General features: G+C 45.1%; 1 protein-coding gene across 4 annotated transcripts in view; it reads right to left on the bottom strand.

Moving 5' to 3' along the window:
- LOC137525027 (uncharacterized) overlaps positions 1–17,213 on the bottom strand; it is a 301,925-nt gene that overhangs the window by 271,159 nt on the left and 13,553 nt on the right. For all 4 annotated transcript variants that reach the window (XM_068245704.1, XM_068245703.1, XM_068245705.1 and 1 more), the window contains one exon: positions 15,721–15,857. In XM_068245704.1, the coding sequence (XP_068101805.1) occupies positions 15,721–15,857 (137 nt within the window). The remainder of the gene's footprint in view (positions 1–15,720; positions 15,858–17,213) is intronic.

Below are 17,213 nucleotides of genomic sequence, written 5' to 3'. Positions count from 1 at the left end.
CTGCCGTTGCGATCACTACGTGGTAGCACTCAGACCTTGTCTGTATCTGTGTTCTAGCATAGTTTCCAAAGGTGTTGATGATCAAGGAACTCACACCTTAGCATTAGGAATATTGAACTGTATTATTTGTTATGACCTTCTGCCTGCCTGACTATTCCTCTGAACTCTGATTCTGTACCTTGCTATTTCTGATATCCTGTTGCCAAACTCTGCTCGTTCCTGGACTCCGTATTTGCCTCCTGACTCTGTACCTTGCTATTCTGATACTCCGTTGCCAAACCCTGCCTGTTTATTGGATTCCGTATCTGTCTCCTGAATCTGTACCTTATCTGTCTGTGTGTTAACGACCTGGCCTGCCCGACCTCGAGTACTGTCCTTACTGTTAGAGGCAGTTCCCAGACCTGTTAGTGACACCCTCTCTCTGGTGTTACTCACGCGCTGTCCTTCCTACTCTCAGCCTAGCTCCTCCCCCGGGAGAGTCTAGGCCATCAGAAGGAATATACTTCTGTGCCGTACGCAAAGTATCTGTTGCATCTAAACACTCACTTGTATCAGGTGTCCAGAGGTTAGTAGATATATCTGATTATCGGTGATACTGCAGATCACCAATAATCGGATATATTCTGTATTCTCGGTGATACTGCAGTTCACCGGTAATCAGACCCTCTCTGTGTTACACCGATCGTTACAAGTTTGTAGCCTCCCCACCTGGACACATGAGTGGCCGTCACCCCTGCTTCTTGTCATCTTTATTTACCACTGCAGTAAATGAAACCTACATTAAATAAATAAACTGTATCTGCTTTATCAAATGCAATATATATAAATTCAAGTGATCGCATAGCAAGATGGACGACCCCTTTAAACTTAAAGGGCAACTATGGCAAAAAAATTTAAAATTTTAAATATGTGCAAACATATACAAATAAGAAGTATGTTTTTTCCCGAATAAAATGAGCCATAAATTACCTTTCTCCTATGTTGCTGTCACTTACAGTAGGCAGTAGAAATCTGACAGAAGCGACAGGTTTTGGACTAGTCCATCTCTTCTCTTTGGGTCTCAGGGATTTATTTATTTTCAGAAGCACTTAGTGAATGGCAGTTGCTCTGTCCAGCTGCCAAAAAACTGTGTAAGAAGCAGGAAAGGCTGGCCAGCATCATTGTTTAAATCCTTTTTAGGGCATATCTTTATAAAGATTAAAAGCCTTGCTGAGAATCCCCTATGAAGAGATGGACAACCAAAACCTGTCACTTCTGTCAGATTTCTACTACCTACTGTAAGTGACAGCAACATAGGAGAAAAGTAATTTATGGCTCATTTTACTCTGGAAAAAAACTTACTTCTTATTTGTCTATGTTTGCACATATTTTAAATTTTAAAATGTTCCGCCATAGTGCCCCTTTAAGTACAACAGAAGAGCAAAAAAAAATGATAAGGGTTTAAAGGCCCAGTAAATAAAAGTAAGTAGCGTAAAATATAACTTTTATAACAAGCAGCGGTCATACATGAAAATACATAAAAACAATGTCTTCAGTGCAAGTGATTCTTGTATTGGTAGCCTTTTTTTTTGTTTTGTTGCTTTTCTATTATTAAAAGTATGGTGTACTAATTTATAAAATGGAAGCTATAACAGTGAGATTAGGAAACCATATGAATTTCTTTAATAAAAATATGGGCAAAAAGCAATGCCTAACATATATTGTATAATGAAAGTATTAAAGTCCACCCACACCTTAAGCGAAACTGTAGTGAAAAGCATAAATAAAATTGCTTATTTGTTTACAATATTCATTTAGAGCCCTATTCCACAAGGCTGTGATCCACTTCAAAAAGTGGATCGCAGCCCTTTTGCTGATCGCAACAGCACCAGAATTTACATATAAATTTTGGTGCTCGTTTTTTATTGGTTTGCCTCATTTTTTTCCTGAAATGCAATCGCTGGCCTGCATGATTCTTGGTGTGACACGATACTGTTGTAGAAGTGGCACACCGTACCCAAGGTATGGATGCTATAACCTGAGGATGCTGAGCCCAAGCATCCAGGACATTCAGTGATCAAGCATCAGAGTCCAGGTTAGCACACCATTTCAAAATGTAGTATCTTCAATGTATTGCTTCATAAGCACATGAATGACAATTGTTTTAGAACCACGGCGGGTCCCCTTCCTCAGATAGTGCAAACAAACAATTCACCCTGTGGTGCACATCAACTATATACTCTATAGGATGGAGAGCCACCCATGACAATCCAAAGACAACCCCTCCCCTCATCCCCTACATCACATGTCATTCATGTGCTTATGAAGCAATACATTGAAGATACTACATTTTGAAATGGTGTGCTAACCTGGACTCTGTTGCTTGATTCTTGGTGTGATTGCGCTCCCGACAGCTTCACGGTGCAATTGCTGTGAGTGGAAATTGCGGGTTGCGATTGCAACGCAGCGCAAGGGCCCTATAAATTATTATTTTTAAAACTTTTTTTATTGTGGTACACATACGAACAGGCAGAATAATACAGTTTGCACACATTTCTGCATACACACAAGAAATCACTATAATAATACCCGATTTTATATTTTCAAATATAAAGTCCAAGTGTTATTAAAAAAAAACTATAGGTGCAGCCACCCAATTTGAACATCTGATGGAAAATATATAATAACAAGTTTAACTGCCTGAAATGAAAGCAGCAATAGAGGAAAAATAGGCCCAGGTGCTTCAAGGTCTCACTAACTGGAGGCCCCATCTTGTGCGATTAGATCAAAACCAAAAGTCCATCAAATAGAGGCTTCTTGGGGCCCTATAAATTATGAAGTCAATGTTTGCCAATTGGAATTTTTTTTTTGACTTACTTTCTGAAATTGAGAGTTCCAACGCCAGTGAAAATAATGTCTGTTCTCACAGAATGCTCCTGTGTGTGTGTCTGAAATGGTTGTGTGTGTTCCGCATAGCTTAACAGCCTAGTCTAAGCATCATTGGGAGGGCGGGGCTACATACCAATATATACATGCAAGAAAAGTGTAAAAGTGTATATCCTGCATAAATCTGCCTTCTTCAGGCCCGGATTTACATCACATGAGCCAAAGGTACAGATCTCCTGGCACCCTAGAGTTTGCCCTCAATGAACCTACAAACCCCCACCGAACTGCACTGCAAGTGTGCTGCCCGGCCCAGCTGTCACTTCTCCCTTACTTCCCTTTCCTGGCGTAGGTAGCTACAGGTACCATTTAGTATTAGGTAGCCAGAGGTAGGGTTGCAACAGTATGAAATTCCACAGTATGATAACCGTGTAAAAAAATACCACGGTGTGACTGTATACGGTATTATACAATTATTGGGACCCGAGGCCCTCCCCTTACGCCAGGAGATTTGGGGCACCGGGTAAAACTGTAAAAAGGCTCACCCTGCACTTGCAAAAGTCCTGGTGGCGTTAGAGATAGGTGTAGCCTGAATTGGGTGGCCACAGCATAGGTAGCCAGGGATAGGTGTAGCCAGTAGTAGGTGGCCACAGTATAGGTAGCCAGGGATAGTTGTACCCCGTAATAGGTGGCCGCAGAATAGGTAGCCAGGGATAGGTGTAACCAGTAGTAGGTGGCCGCAGTAAAGGTAGCCAGTAATAGGTGGCCACAGTATAGGTAGCCAGGGATAGGTGTAGCCAGTAGTAGGTGGCTACAGTATAGGTAGCCAGTAATAGGTGGCCACAGTATAGGTAGCCAGGGATAGGTGTAGCCAGTAGTACGTGGCTGCAGTATAGGTAGCCAGTAATAGGTGGCCACAGTATAGTTAGCCAGGGATAGGTGTAGCCAGTAGTAGGTGGCCACAGCATAGGTAGCCAGGGATAGTTGTACCCCGTAATAGGTGGCCGCAGAATAAGTAGCCAGGGATAGGTGTAACCAGTAGTTGGTGGCCGCAGTGAAGGTAGCCAGTAATAGGTGGCCACAGTATAGGTAGCCAGGGATAGGTGTAGCCAGTAGTAGGTGGCTGCAGTATAGGTAGCCAGTAATAGGTGGCAACAGTATCGGTAGCCAGGGATAGGTGTAGCCAGTAATAGGTGGCCGCAGTATAGGTAGCCAGGGATTGGTGTAGCCAGTAATTGGTGACCGCAGCATAGGTAGCCAGGGATAGGTGTAGCCAATAATAGGTGGCCACACCATAGGTAGCCAAGGTTAGGTGTAGCCAGTAATAGGTGGCCGCAGCATAAGTAGCCAGGGATAGGTGTAGCCAGTATTAGGTGGCCGCAGCATAGATAGACAGCGATAGGTGTAGCCAGTAGTAGATGGTCGCAGCATAGGTAGACAGGGATAGGTGTAGCCAGTAGTAGGTGGCCGCAGCATAGGTAGCCAGGGATAGGTGTAGCCAGTAGTAGGTAGCCTCAGCATAGGTAGCCAGGGATAGGTGTAGCCAGTAGTAGATGGCCGCAGCATAGATAGACAGCGATAGGTGTAGCCAGTAGTAGATGGCCACAGCATAGGTAGCCAGGGATAGGTGTAGCCAGTAGTAGATGGCTGCAGCATAGGTAGACAGGGAAAGGTGTAGCCAGTACTAGGTGGCTGCAGCATAGGTAGCCAGGGATAGGTGTAGCCAGTAGTAGATGGCCGCAGCATAGGTAGCCAGAGATAGGTGTAGGCAGTACTAGGTGGCTGCAGCATAGGTAGCTAGGGATAGGTGTAGTATTAGGTGGCTGCACCATAAGTAGACATAGGTAGACAGGGATAGGTGTATCCGGTATTAAGAATAGGTAGCTAGGGGGGGAGGGGGACGCAGCGACGGAGGGTACAAATACTCACTTGCTGGCAGGTCCTGTACGCTATACTGGCTTTATTCTTCTTCCTGTTCTTGCGTATCATCTCCTTGTAATAGTGCTCTGGGGGCGCTGTTTCAGGGAAATAGGATGCAAGAGCAGGGGGAACAATGAAGGGAGTACAGGTACAGGACCTGCCAGCAAGTATTTATTTATCCCCGCCGTTGTTCGTACACCCACCGCTGTGTCACATCCCCGCCGTTACGTCGCCCCACCCCCCGAAAACCGGTAAAACGAGATTGGGCATGGTATGATTACCATGCATAATCAAACCGTGATATACCGGCATACCGCGGCAACCCTAGCCAGAGGTTCTCTCAGTATTAAGTAGTTAAAGGTGACCCCAAAGTATTAGGTAGCTAGAGGTTCCCCCAGTTGAAGGTAGATCTCATCAGTGGAATGCTGAGAGTCAGGTGAGTAGCCTGGCATTTAAACTCGACTTGGGCCTCTGCACAGGGAAAGAAGAGAGGGTGGCACTCAGGGAGGGGAGTGAGCCGCCTTTCCATCATCAGGCACCCATAGGCATGTGCCTACAGTGCCTTATGGTGAATCCGGACCTGGCATTCTATATGTCACTACAGAGCCTCTTTAAAGGATACCCGAAGTGACGTGTGACATGATGACATAGACATGGGTATGTACAGTGTCTAGCACACTAATAACTATGCTGTGTCTTTTTTTTCTTTCTCTGCTTGAAAGAGTTAAATATCAGGTATGTAAGTGGCTGACTCAGTCCTGACTCAGACAGGAAGTGACTTCAGTGTAACCCTCACTGATAAGAAATTCCAACTATAAAACATTTTACTAGCAGAAAATGGCTTCTGAGAGCAGGAAAGAGATAAAAAGGGAAATAGTTCATAGGCCTAATCCAATAAATGTGTAATTGAGCAAAAACAATAAAACAGTTAAAACTTAAAAAGTAGATTTAAACATAAAATAAAACTCTGGAATATCTTAAAAAGTCATTTTTTGAAGAAGGAAGATAGATACAATTGTTTATTTCATTAGTTTATTTTCACTTCGGGTGTCCTTTAAGTTAACACACATGTGGGTGTTGTCCGGAACTCACTACACCCAAACCCGAGCCCCAAGTGGAAAAGTGCCCTAGGACCTGAAAAAGGAGTGTGAGAGGAGGTAAGTTATAGTTTGAAGGGTTGAAAGAAGGAAAATAAAAGGAGGTAAAATCTAAAGCAGCAATATTATTATTTCTATATTTCAGTGTCCTTATATTCAGACCACTGGGACAAAGTCATTATATATTTATGTTATCTGTCTGTGTTTATTGCCAGGAGATCCTCGATTTCAGAGATGAATCCTATTCATTCCTTTATTCTCTCCTCCTTAGATCTAGCAGGAAACATTGCCTTTCACAGACCTCACCTGAAATGTGATGCAGACCTCCTTGGAGGATAAATAGTGGTCTCAATGTATTGATTTCTAGTTTTGAAGTTATGGTAACATCGTTGGTGTTAAGCCTTTATAGTGACCTTTACGTGGTCCCTGCTATAAATTCATACTCCACTGTCCCATTTGGTGCCACAGTTTTTATATCATATTTTAAATATGATTATTAATTAGTATGTACATAGCGCGGACATGTTCCACAGTGCTTTACAGAGTATATACAGGTAGTCCCCGGTTAACAAACAAAATAGAGACTGTGGGTTAGTTCGTAACCTGAATCCATTCTTAAAGGAAACATCCGGGGTTCTTAAAAAAATCAGATCTCTTACCTGTGGCCTCCTCCAGCTCCTGTCAGCTTATTTATTTGTCCCTCGCCGCAGCTCTGCTCCCAGCCGGTAGCCCGGAAATCCCTCTGTTGCAGCAACCGACCTGGCGAAGTCGGTAGCCTCTGCGTAGCCGAGCTGCTCACAATCGCGCTCCCGCAGCTGGGAATGTTCAGTGCATAATGCTCCCGGTTACATGAGTGCGATTTCAAGTGGCACGGCAATGCGTTTGTGTAGGTGCAGATGCTGCCAACCTCGCCAAATCGGCTGCTGAAACGGTGGGATCCCCGGGCCACCGGCTGGGAGCAGAGCTGCGGCGAGGGACACATAAGCTGCCAGGAGCTGGAGAAAGCCCCAGGTAAGTAGTGTTGGTTATGTATTAGAGAAGACACTAGAAGCTTGTGATGAGGCAGAACTTGGTTTACTTCGCTGGATTAAGTTGCAAGCATACAGAGCATTTCAGTAACCTCTAACAGCAGACATCTTAGTTGTGAAGAGAGAGGAAGAGATAAAGAAAAACAAGTTTTTCAGACAGACACACATAACTGTTAACCATAGTATTTGCTACAGTGCCATCTACTGGTCTAGTGGTGTTAATACTCAGTACTATATAAAGTACATGCAGTTGTATCTCCAACACCCCTTCTCAACGGCATGTGCGTTATTATACAACATTCAGTCTCTTTTGTAGAAAACAATGACGTTCCCTGGGCAAAGGTTTGGTGAGTGCATCTGCAGTCATCTCCTCTGATGGGCAGTACTGAATGTCGATAACTCCTTGTTCTTGCATGTCCTTAAGCAGATGATATTTTACATCAATATGCTTGGTTCTTGGGTTAACCTTCTCAGATTGTGTGAGCTTTATGCATCCCTGATTGTCTTCAAAGATGGGTGTGGGTTGTGACATATTTAGTCCCATGTCTAGTAGAAGCTGACGAATCCAAATGGCTTCTTGACATGCATAAGCTGCTGCTATGTATTCCGCTTCAGTTGAAGAGAGTGCAACAGTCGCTTGTTTCCGACTTGACCAGCTTATGGTTCCTTGTCCATACTGGAAGATGTAACCACTTGTAGATTTCCGGTCAGTGGTGTCTCCAGCCCAGTCGGCGTCCACATATCCAATCAATTTTGGGTTTGACGATGCTGGAAGTCTCAGCTTCATCTGATTTGTTCCCTTTAGGTATTGCATTACCCTTTTTACTGCGTTCCAGTCGCGTTGACACGGTGATGCGACTTTTCTGCAAAGTATTCCCACTGCTACAGCAATGTCTGGTCTTGTCACGGTGCTAATGTATAGCAATTTTCCAATTGCCCTGCGGTAGTAATCATTGTTAGGTAACAAATTTTCTGTTCCATTGTATTTCAGATAATCTGGTTCCATTGGCGTTCTCACTTCCTTTGCATCTTGCATGTGAAACTGTTCTAATATTTCTGTAATTTTCTGATTTTGGTTAAGAAGATAGCTTCCATCCTCTTCCTGCTCTATTTGAATTCCTAGGTAGTGAGTAATGTTCCCCAACTCTTTAATTTCAAAGTTTTGTTTCAGTTTGTGAACTATTTGGTCATAGTCCCCTTCTTGTTCAAAACACGTCAAGATGTCATCAACGTAAATTAGGATATATGTCCATCTGTTCTCTTGATTCTTCGAGTACAGACATGGATCCGCTTTACTTCTTGAGAATCCTTCTTTCGTGAGTATTTCGTTCACCTTTTCATTCCACACTCTTGCCGCTTGCTTGAGCCCATAGATGCTCTTCTGCAGTTTGCATACAAGGTTCTTTTTCTCCTCAAATCCTGGTGGCTGTTCCATGTATAGATCCTCCTTGATGTCTCCATATAGAAAGGCAGTTTTGACATCTAGGTGCTTCACTTGCATTCCCTTTCCGGCAGCAACGCTAAGGAGTGTTCTCATGGTGGAATATTTCACAACTGGAGCAAATGTTTCATCATAATCTTCTCCAAATTTCTGGGAGTATCCCTTGGCAACTAACCTTGCTTTGTATCTATAGATGTTTCCCTCTGCATCATATTTCACTTTAAAAGTCCATTTGCTTCCAATGGTCTTGCGACCGGGAGGGAGTTCTGTTAGTGACCAAGTTTTATTTTCTTGAAGTGATTTTATTTCTTCTTCAGCTGCTTTTCTCCATTGATCAGCTTCCCTTCTTGGCAAAGTTTCTATGTCTTCCCAGGATGTTGGCTCCTGTGTTTGATGTGTTTTTGCAGCATATGATAACCTGCGGGGTGGTATCCCTTTTGTAGTCCGAGTGGATCTTCTGATTTCTTGTTGCTCAGTGGGTTCTACTGGCTCGTTGATTGTAAGTTCCACTTCTTGGTCTGGCTCTTGTTCTGCTTCACATGAGTCCGTGTCTCTTGCTGATTCAGCCCGCAAATCCTCTCCGCATTTTTCAAGAATTGTATTATCTGGTGCTTCGCTTTCGTCAAAATAGACACTGCGGCTGACTGTCACCTTATTGGTCTTTGGACAAAGTATTCTGTATCCCTTACTCTGCTCACTGTAGCCCACCAGAATGCCTTCTATGGCTTTGTTCTCCAACTTGGAGCGTTTCTTACTTGGAATGTGGGCATATGCTTTACAGCCGAACACTCTGATGTGCCTTACATTAGGTTTCGATCCATTCCACATTTCGTATGGTGTACTCTCAATAGCTTTTGATGGGAGTCTGTTTTGTAGGTATGTTGCAGTCATTATAGCTTCTCCCCAGTATTTGTTAGGTAAGCCAGCATCTGAAAGCATACATCTGGTCATTTCTACAAGAGTGCGATTCTTCCTTTCTGCTACACCGTTTTGCTCAGGAGTATATGGTACAGTTGTTTGGTGTATGATACCTTGTTTCTTTAGGTATGATTCCATCTCCTTACTCATATATTCTCCTCCATTGTCAGTTCGTATTATTCCAGGTTTTCTTTGAAACTTGTTGCTTGTCATAGCTACAAACTCTTGAAGTTTTTCTAAAGTTTCACTTTTGTGCTTCATCAGATAAGTTATTGTGTACCTAGAATAATCGTCAATGAAAGTCAGTAAATATCTGTTCCCGCCGGGTGTGACGGTTTTCATTGGTCCGCACACATCACTATGTATCAGTTCCATAGGTTTAGTGGTTTTTCTCTGACTGCTCTGTGGAAGAGGGGTTCTGGTGGCTTTTGCTTTGATGCAGCACGTGCACTTGCTGAGTGTGTGGCAAGGCAGTATCTTCATGTCTTCTGATAGACCTCTCTTTGCAAGGTCCTTTATAGCTTCTGGGTTTCGATGTCCCAATCTTCTGTGCCACAGGTGGATGCACTTGTCATGTGGGTTATGAGTTGCTGCTTTAGGCTTCTCATTTTCAGTGACGAGCTTGTACAGGTGTTCATTTAACTTTCCTCTTGCTAGGATTTGCTTTCCATTTTGAATTGTGCATTCATTACCTCTGAACTGGACGGTGAGTCCATTGCTTGCAAGGGTTTTCACTGATAGGAGGCTTCCTTCTAGGCTTGGAACATATAGAACGTTCTTTACAAGGATACTCTGCTTGCCCCCTGATGGTGTTTTGCAGTTCAGAAACCCCTGACCATTACCTTCAGCAGTAATACTTTTCCCATTTGCTAGGAAGACTTTGTCTTTAACACTGTAATCAATTTCTGTGAAGAATGTCTCGTCACTTGTCATGTGACTTGTTGCCCCTGAATCGATGTACCATCCGCTTGCGGTGCTATTCTGAGTCACTTTAAAAGTACCACTCCATGATGCACTTTCATTTTCCTGCATGACTGCTTTAGCTCTTTCTCTTGTGGGTGGTCCCTGCTTTCTTTGCTCAGCTTTCCAGATTGAGCAGTTCTTTTTCAGGTGACCGGCCTTTTTACAGCGAAAACACACCCTGGTTTCTTTGCTTTGTCTTGTGCCTTCATGCACCTTTAGAGCTGTCTCTGATCTCTCGTTCTCTTCACTATGCAGGTTTTCCTTTCTTCTGCTGTATTCATCAATTAGTTTTCCCTTAACATATTCTAGAGTCAGTTCAGTTTCTGGTCTAGTTTCTAGCGCATTTATAAGGGCACTGTATGATTCCGGGAGGCTGCATAGCAGTAATGCTACTACGTGATTGTCTTTCATTTCTTCGCCTATTGCACCCAGCTGGTCCACAATCTCTAGCATAGCATTTACATGTTCACTCATTTCCTGCCCTTTTTCCAGCCTCATCTTATACAGTTTGCGTAGCAGATATAGTTTACTGTTTAGGTTTGCACGTTCGTGCAGCCTTTGTAATGCAGTCCACATACCTTTAGCTGTGTTTTCTTTCCTTATATGAATGAGTTGATCATCCTCCACTAGCAGGCTTATGACTGCTTTTGCTTGCCTGTTTTTTTCTGTCCCATTCTTCTGGGTTGTCATTAGGTCTGTCTGTATCCAGCACCTGCCACAAGTCATCTTTGGATAACAGCATTTCAAGCTTAAACTTCCACAGCTGGTAGTTTCTATTGTTAAGCTTTGCTACTGTAATCTTCATATCTGAAGCGCTTGCCATCTTTCTGGGTGCAGCTCGTGTTTCCTCACACAGGATTCAGTATGATTATAGATGCAGCACTTACTTGCTTGTAGTTTTCCTCTTTCCAGTGTCTGGAGCTGGGCCCATAACCTGTTGGTTATGTATTAGAGAAGACACTAGAAGCTTGTGATGAGGCAGAACTTGGTTTACTTCGCTGGATTAAGTTGCAAGCATACAGAGCATTTCAGTAACCTCTAACAGCAGACATCTTAGTTGTGAAGAGAGAGGAAGAGATAAAGAAAAACAAGTTTTTCAGACAGACACACATAACTGTTAACCATAGTATTTGCTACAGTGCCATCTACTGGTCTAGTGGTGTTAATACTCAGTACTATATAAAGTACATGCAGTTGTATCTCCAACAAGTAGATCTGTTTTTTTTTTAAGAACCCCGGATGTTTCCTTTAAGAATGGATTCAGGTTACGAACAAACCCACAGTCTCTATCTCGTTCGTTAACCGGGGACTACCAGAATGCGCCTGCGCACAGGGCCGGATTTGTACTCTTTACCGCCCAAGGCGGTAAAGGCAAGGCACCTGCCGCCCCACTTCAGTATAGGTAGTGAGAGGACCCCTCCCCCTTCCCTGCAGTATAGTTAGCCAGATGATCCCTCCTCCCTTCCCTCTACTATAGGTAGCTTGATGACCCCCTCCAGTATAGGTAGCCAGATGACTCCCTTTATCCCCCCTTTTCCCACCCCCCTTCAGTATAGGTAGCCAGCTCGCCTTCACACTGCAGCAGCCATCAGTGTCACTCATTTCTCCACTCGTCTCTAGTGCAGAAGTTTCCTCTTCCTTTCTGTTTCCATGCTGCCCAAGTCGATAGCTGCCGGCCACAACACAAATGTGCACAGAGAGCAAGGTGGCTGCTGCACAGGCAGCTAGCAGCAGAGTACCACGGTCAGGCACTTGCCTGATCTCTCTGCATTGCAGCATTTACCAGCTTGCAAATGCTGCACCAGTTTAGCCTGCTGCTTTGGTGCCCTTGCTCCTGTGGTGCCCTAGGCCATGGCCAGGGTGGCCTTGGCCTAAATTCGGCCCTGCCTGCACAGTAAGCTGCTTACAACGTGGGCTTGATTGACAGTGGCGGTTCACGCAGGCGCACGACCCTGGGGTCGGCCTCCGCACCGTGCACGGAGACTAGGACGGCGGAGCGGAGCGGTCGGCGTGGGACAGTCGGCTGCAAGGGGCTGGAGAAAACCCCAGGTGAGTAAAGCTCATTTCTTCTAATTTGGCTGATAACTCCTTTAAATCTCATGCCTGGTACACATGATGCAATTTACCTCAGAAATCAGATCAGACCTGTCGGAAATTATGGATTTGACTGACAATCTGCATCATTTGTACCAGGCTCCCAGCCCCCTGCATCTGCCCTGTGCCCGCGCAGTCACTCACCGATCCTCCAGTCCCTTGCTGCGGCTTCGTTTCATTTTTCAGCAACTGGCCAGTCGATGGCCAGTGTGCCTGCGCGGCCCTAGCTCACGCGCATCCCTGATCATGCACCTGTCTCCGGGAGCATCCTGCGCAGGCGTAGTTCACATCTTTTTCTTACTGCGCCTGCGACGGGTGAGTGATCGAGGACGCGTGTGGCCATCGACTGGCCAGTTGCTAAAAAACTGAACTAAGCCGCGGCGGGGGACTGGAGGATCGTTTATTGACGGCACAGGCACAGGGTGGATACAGGGGGCTGGTAGAAGCCCCAGGTAAGTGAAACTCTTTTTTTTTTTTCATTCAGTTTAGGTTCCCTTTAAAAAGGCTCAAGGGAGGCGGTGGTCTCTTAGAGGATGTGAGCCAGTGGTTTCCCTCTCCTTACATGTCTAACTAATCTTTTTTGGTTTTAATCTGCTTCAGTTCTCTTTATTGAAAAAAAGTATTCAATTTTTTAGCACTAAATGCAAGTAAATAAAACAAGTAGGACAACACTTGGGGGTTTATTCACTATAACAAATAGCGTGCCTTATCAGAGCTAACATGCCTTGTTAGAGTTACCATGCCTTATCAGAGTTAGCGTGCCTTATCAGAGTAGCACATCGAGCGCTGCAAAATTATGCCTGCTAATTGGCAATGACGAGAGCTCCACTCGTCCTGCCCTGAGCCCCTGCGGGTCCAATCACTTTAAAGGACATTATCCCTGCACTTTGATAGGCCCAATAGGCTGCCTGTCACTTGACAGGAAACTTGGTAGGTAGCCTATTGGGCCAATCAAAGTGCAGGGATAATGTCCTTTAAAGTGATTGGACCCACAGGGGCTCAGGGCAGGACGAGTGGAGCTCTTGTCATTGCCAATTATCAGGCATAAGTTCGAAGCGCTCGCTATGCAAACTCTGATATGACACATCAACTCTGATCAGGCATGCTAACTCTGATAAGGCACTTCAACTTTGATAATGCACATTAATTCTGATACGGCATGTTACCTCTGATAAGGCACGCTATTTGCTATAGTGAAGCAACGCCTTGCTATTTTGTGCATATAGTGTGTGTTTTAAGGCATGCATCACCCACCATAGACAGCTGCGGGTCTCTGTTGAGAAGGATAACGTGTGTTTTTGTATTGTGCCAAACCGGATGCGTTTTTAAAAAAGTGTGGTCCCTAGCATAAGCTGAGACGCAAAATTCACTTCATAAAGTCTGACAGCACCTTATCCTACATGAATGGCCTTGCTTGTGTGAGAATTAGCAGGCTGCTTCACATCAGGGCTGGTTCTTCCATAGGGTCTAAATCCAACTAGGCAATTGCACTGGGCCCCAGCTCCTTAGGGGCCCCTCAACTCAGGGATTCTAGAGGTCACTAGTTTGCTGTTATTACAGTATGAAAATGTAAGGTGGTCCACATTCATTTTTGCCCAGGGCCCCATTTGACCTAAAACTGTCCCTGCTTTGTTTAGTGTAAAGCGGTGACTTGGCTGACAAAGTGATTGCCCACATCGCAGGCGGACAACAGGTACACTTTAATACACATATGGTCTCACTAAAGGAGGCATGATTCACAGGAATACAATGCAGCTCCCCCATCTGTTATTTGTAACCTGCTATGTTCAGCTGTCTGCCCATCTCTCTGCACATTCCAGAGGAAGCGCTGGCCTTTGATACCGCTCTCTCCATTGTGTTACATACATTCTGTAATATTTATTTAGACGATAGGAGAACAATGACTGATCCAGTACAAAAAAATAACAGAGAAAGAAGGTCCTTGGGTGAAACTTTGACACAGAGAGATTTCGGCAAAAGTATAAGCTGGGTGTGGTTTGCAGGCCAAGCACTCGTGCTAAACTGACCCTGAAGTAAACTTGTGTTTTATAAACATATGGTGATACGCCACAAAGGTTACCTACAGAGGGAAACGCATGTCTAGATTTTCAGCGGTTCCAGAGATTGGGAGCAGATGTAAGTAGTACTAATAACAAAGTAAGGTAAGCTCTTGAGCTCCCCTGTTGGCAGGAACGGATCTAGACCAAGTTGTGCCTGGGGCAAGGTCAGGTTTTGGCACCTAAACTGCCATTCCCCATCCAAATTTTGCCGCCTTTTCAAGAATTCAACAAACTGCGCCCGGGGCAAGATACCCGCTTGCCCCCCAGACCCCCCCCCCCCCCCCGCATCCGTCACTGCCTGTTGGTCAATGATGCAATTCATCACCTTATAGTCTAATAAGGAGACTGAAAGTTCAAAAGGAGAGGGATTTCCTCTTGACACTGAGGGACTTCCTCCTGACCTTCCTAGCAGCAATAGCACTTCTGGGTGTATCTCAGGAACAGAATTATGCAGGTAATTCCTGCATTGCATTACCCGATTTTACCACAGGGAGCCGCAAAAGCAATGAAAGTCTATGGAGGCTTTCACGCTTATTGTGGTCCATTGCATTGCACCGAGTATTCAAGCAGACACAAGGGCAGCAGCAGGTTCCGCAAGCACCGCGCTTAACGCACAGTGCTTGGGGTAATTGAAGTCTAGTCTAAGTAACTCATGATTGTGCATTTTATGATCAAGTGCTCAGTTTTCTTTACGGTCAAACTCCAATACAAAGTGGGCCGAAACTGTACACTGGGACATAGTCGCAGGCCAACCCCAATGTGTACCGGCCACCTTCCTCCCTTATAAAGTTCCCAGGTGCCCCCCTCCCTCCCCTATACAGTTCCCTAGTGTTTAGTGCTTTTCCCCTCCCTTTTCTATAAGGATTCCCAGGTGTTCTAGGGCTTCACCTCCAATATAGCTTCCTTGGTGGTCTAGAGTGGGCCAAACATAATGCAAAGTGGGGAAACTACTTGAGGGCCAAATTTAATGGCTGGAGTTTGACATGTATGTGCTAGATGGAACTCGGCCGAGACGGCAGATAAACTGCCACTGCAGAGAATCTAGAGCGAGCATAGTGGCCCCCAATGCCTCAGCCAGCGATCAGCCCAGTGGACCAACTTGGCTGAGCCCAGGCTGATAGGATTGTTTTCCTCACTTACCCCGCCTGCCATGTGATACTCCTTGTGCACGACTCCACTGGACCTCCTCTCCACCCCCTGCATAGCAATAAAATACGTCACTAGCCTGAATGCCCTGTAGGGCAATATGCCTCGTTTATGTGTACGAGGTTTTACGGTAAAGAGTGGGAGAACAGGTCAACAATCCAAATCTAGAGGATGTCAATTTTTTTTTATACCTTCTAGGTTTTGGATCCAGGAAAAAGGGACATCCGGTGCGTAAAGTGGGCATGGTCTTAAGATCCTGTGGGCAGAGCCAAATGTATGTAATCCTACTAGTGGGGGGCCCCTCTCCTTGAAGAAAAAGAATAAGGCCCTAGATACAAAAGAGAAATACAAAATGTTTTCCACAGTAACCATTTCTTTACATTATATTTAACCAGAACTATTTCCCACACCCTAGTTACAAAGACACCTAAGACATATTAGCACCAGAGGTTCTCACCTGCACAGAGCTGTCCCAGCTCTGATCACAGGACAAGGTAGTGCTCCTCCTCGTGATATAGCAACAGTGTATATTAGATGCTTGTTTCATCTTGGCAGGAATGTGTCATTTCATGCCCCCTGTAGAATGTAGGTCCTCCCCTACTGAAGCCTCTGCTATGTATGGGGGGCACATTTCACTCCCCCTGTAGAGTGTAAGCCTGTAAGGGCAGGGTCCTCCCCTACTGAAGCCTCTGCTATGTATGGGGGGCACATTTCACGCCCCCTGTAGAGCGTAAGCCTGTAAGGGCAGGGTCCTCCCCTACTGAAGCCTCTGCTATGTATGGGGGGCACATTTCACGCCCCCTGTAGAATGTAAGCCTGTAAGGGCAGGGTCCTCCCCTACTGAAGCCTCTGCTATGTATAAGGGGCACATTTCACGCCCCCTGTAGAATGTAAGCCTGTAAGGGCAGGGTCCTCCCCTACTGAAGCCTCTGCTATGTACATACCTCCCAACTTTTAGAGATGAGAAAGAGGGACACTTGAGCCATGCCCCTGATCACGCCCCCTGGCACACCCCTAGTCACACATACCATAAAGATTTCATGAGAAAAATATGTTGTTTTATAATTCAACCCACACTTGTCCTTTCTATCCTGGTTCATTTTCCTTCATAGTAACACTTTAAAATTAGTAATATATCCGTTTATAGGATGGGAATAAAGTTTGGAGTCAAACACAATTTTTAGTAGAGAAATATATATATTTACATAGAAAGAGGGGCAAAGTCCTGAAAGAGGGACTAATGAGGAGGAAAGAGGGACAGGGCTCTCAAAGAGAGACTGTCCCTCCAATATGAGGACAGTTGGGACTGGGAGCTATGTATGTATGGGGGCCACATTTAATGCCCCCTGTAGAGTGTAAGCCTCTAAGAGCAGGGTCCTCCCCCCACTGAAGTCTCCGCTATTTATGGGGGGCACATTTCATGGCCCCTTTAGTGTATCTTCCACCTGGACCCCAAGTGCAGATATTAACCCCTTTCGGTCCCCAAGTGCAGAGCCAATAACCCTCATGGGCCCCATTTGCAGCCATTAACTTTCCTGGACCGACTTATACTTAAAGGGAACCAGAGACAAAATAAAGAAAAGATTGTATACATACCTGGGGCTTCCTCCAGCCTCATACGCATGGATCGCTCCCACGCTGCCGTCCTCCGCTGCCCGCAGCTACGAGAACCGACTCCCGTCAC

Source organism: Hyperolius riggenbachi, chromosome 7, assembly GCF_040937935.1.
Source record: "Hyperolius riggenbachi isolate aHypRig1 chromosome 7, aHypRig1.pri, whole genome shotgun sequence".
NCBI classification, from domain to species: domain Eukaryota; kingdom Metazoa; phylum Chordata; class Amphibia; order Anura; family Hyperoliidae; genus Hyperolius; species Hyperolius riggenbachi.
Note: the sequence above shows the minus strand (reverse complement) of the source record. Positions and strands in the feature narration are given on the sequence as shown.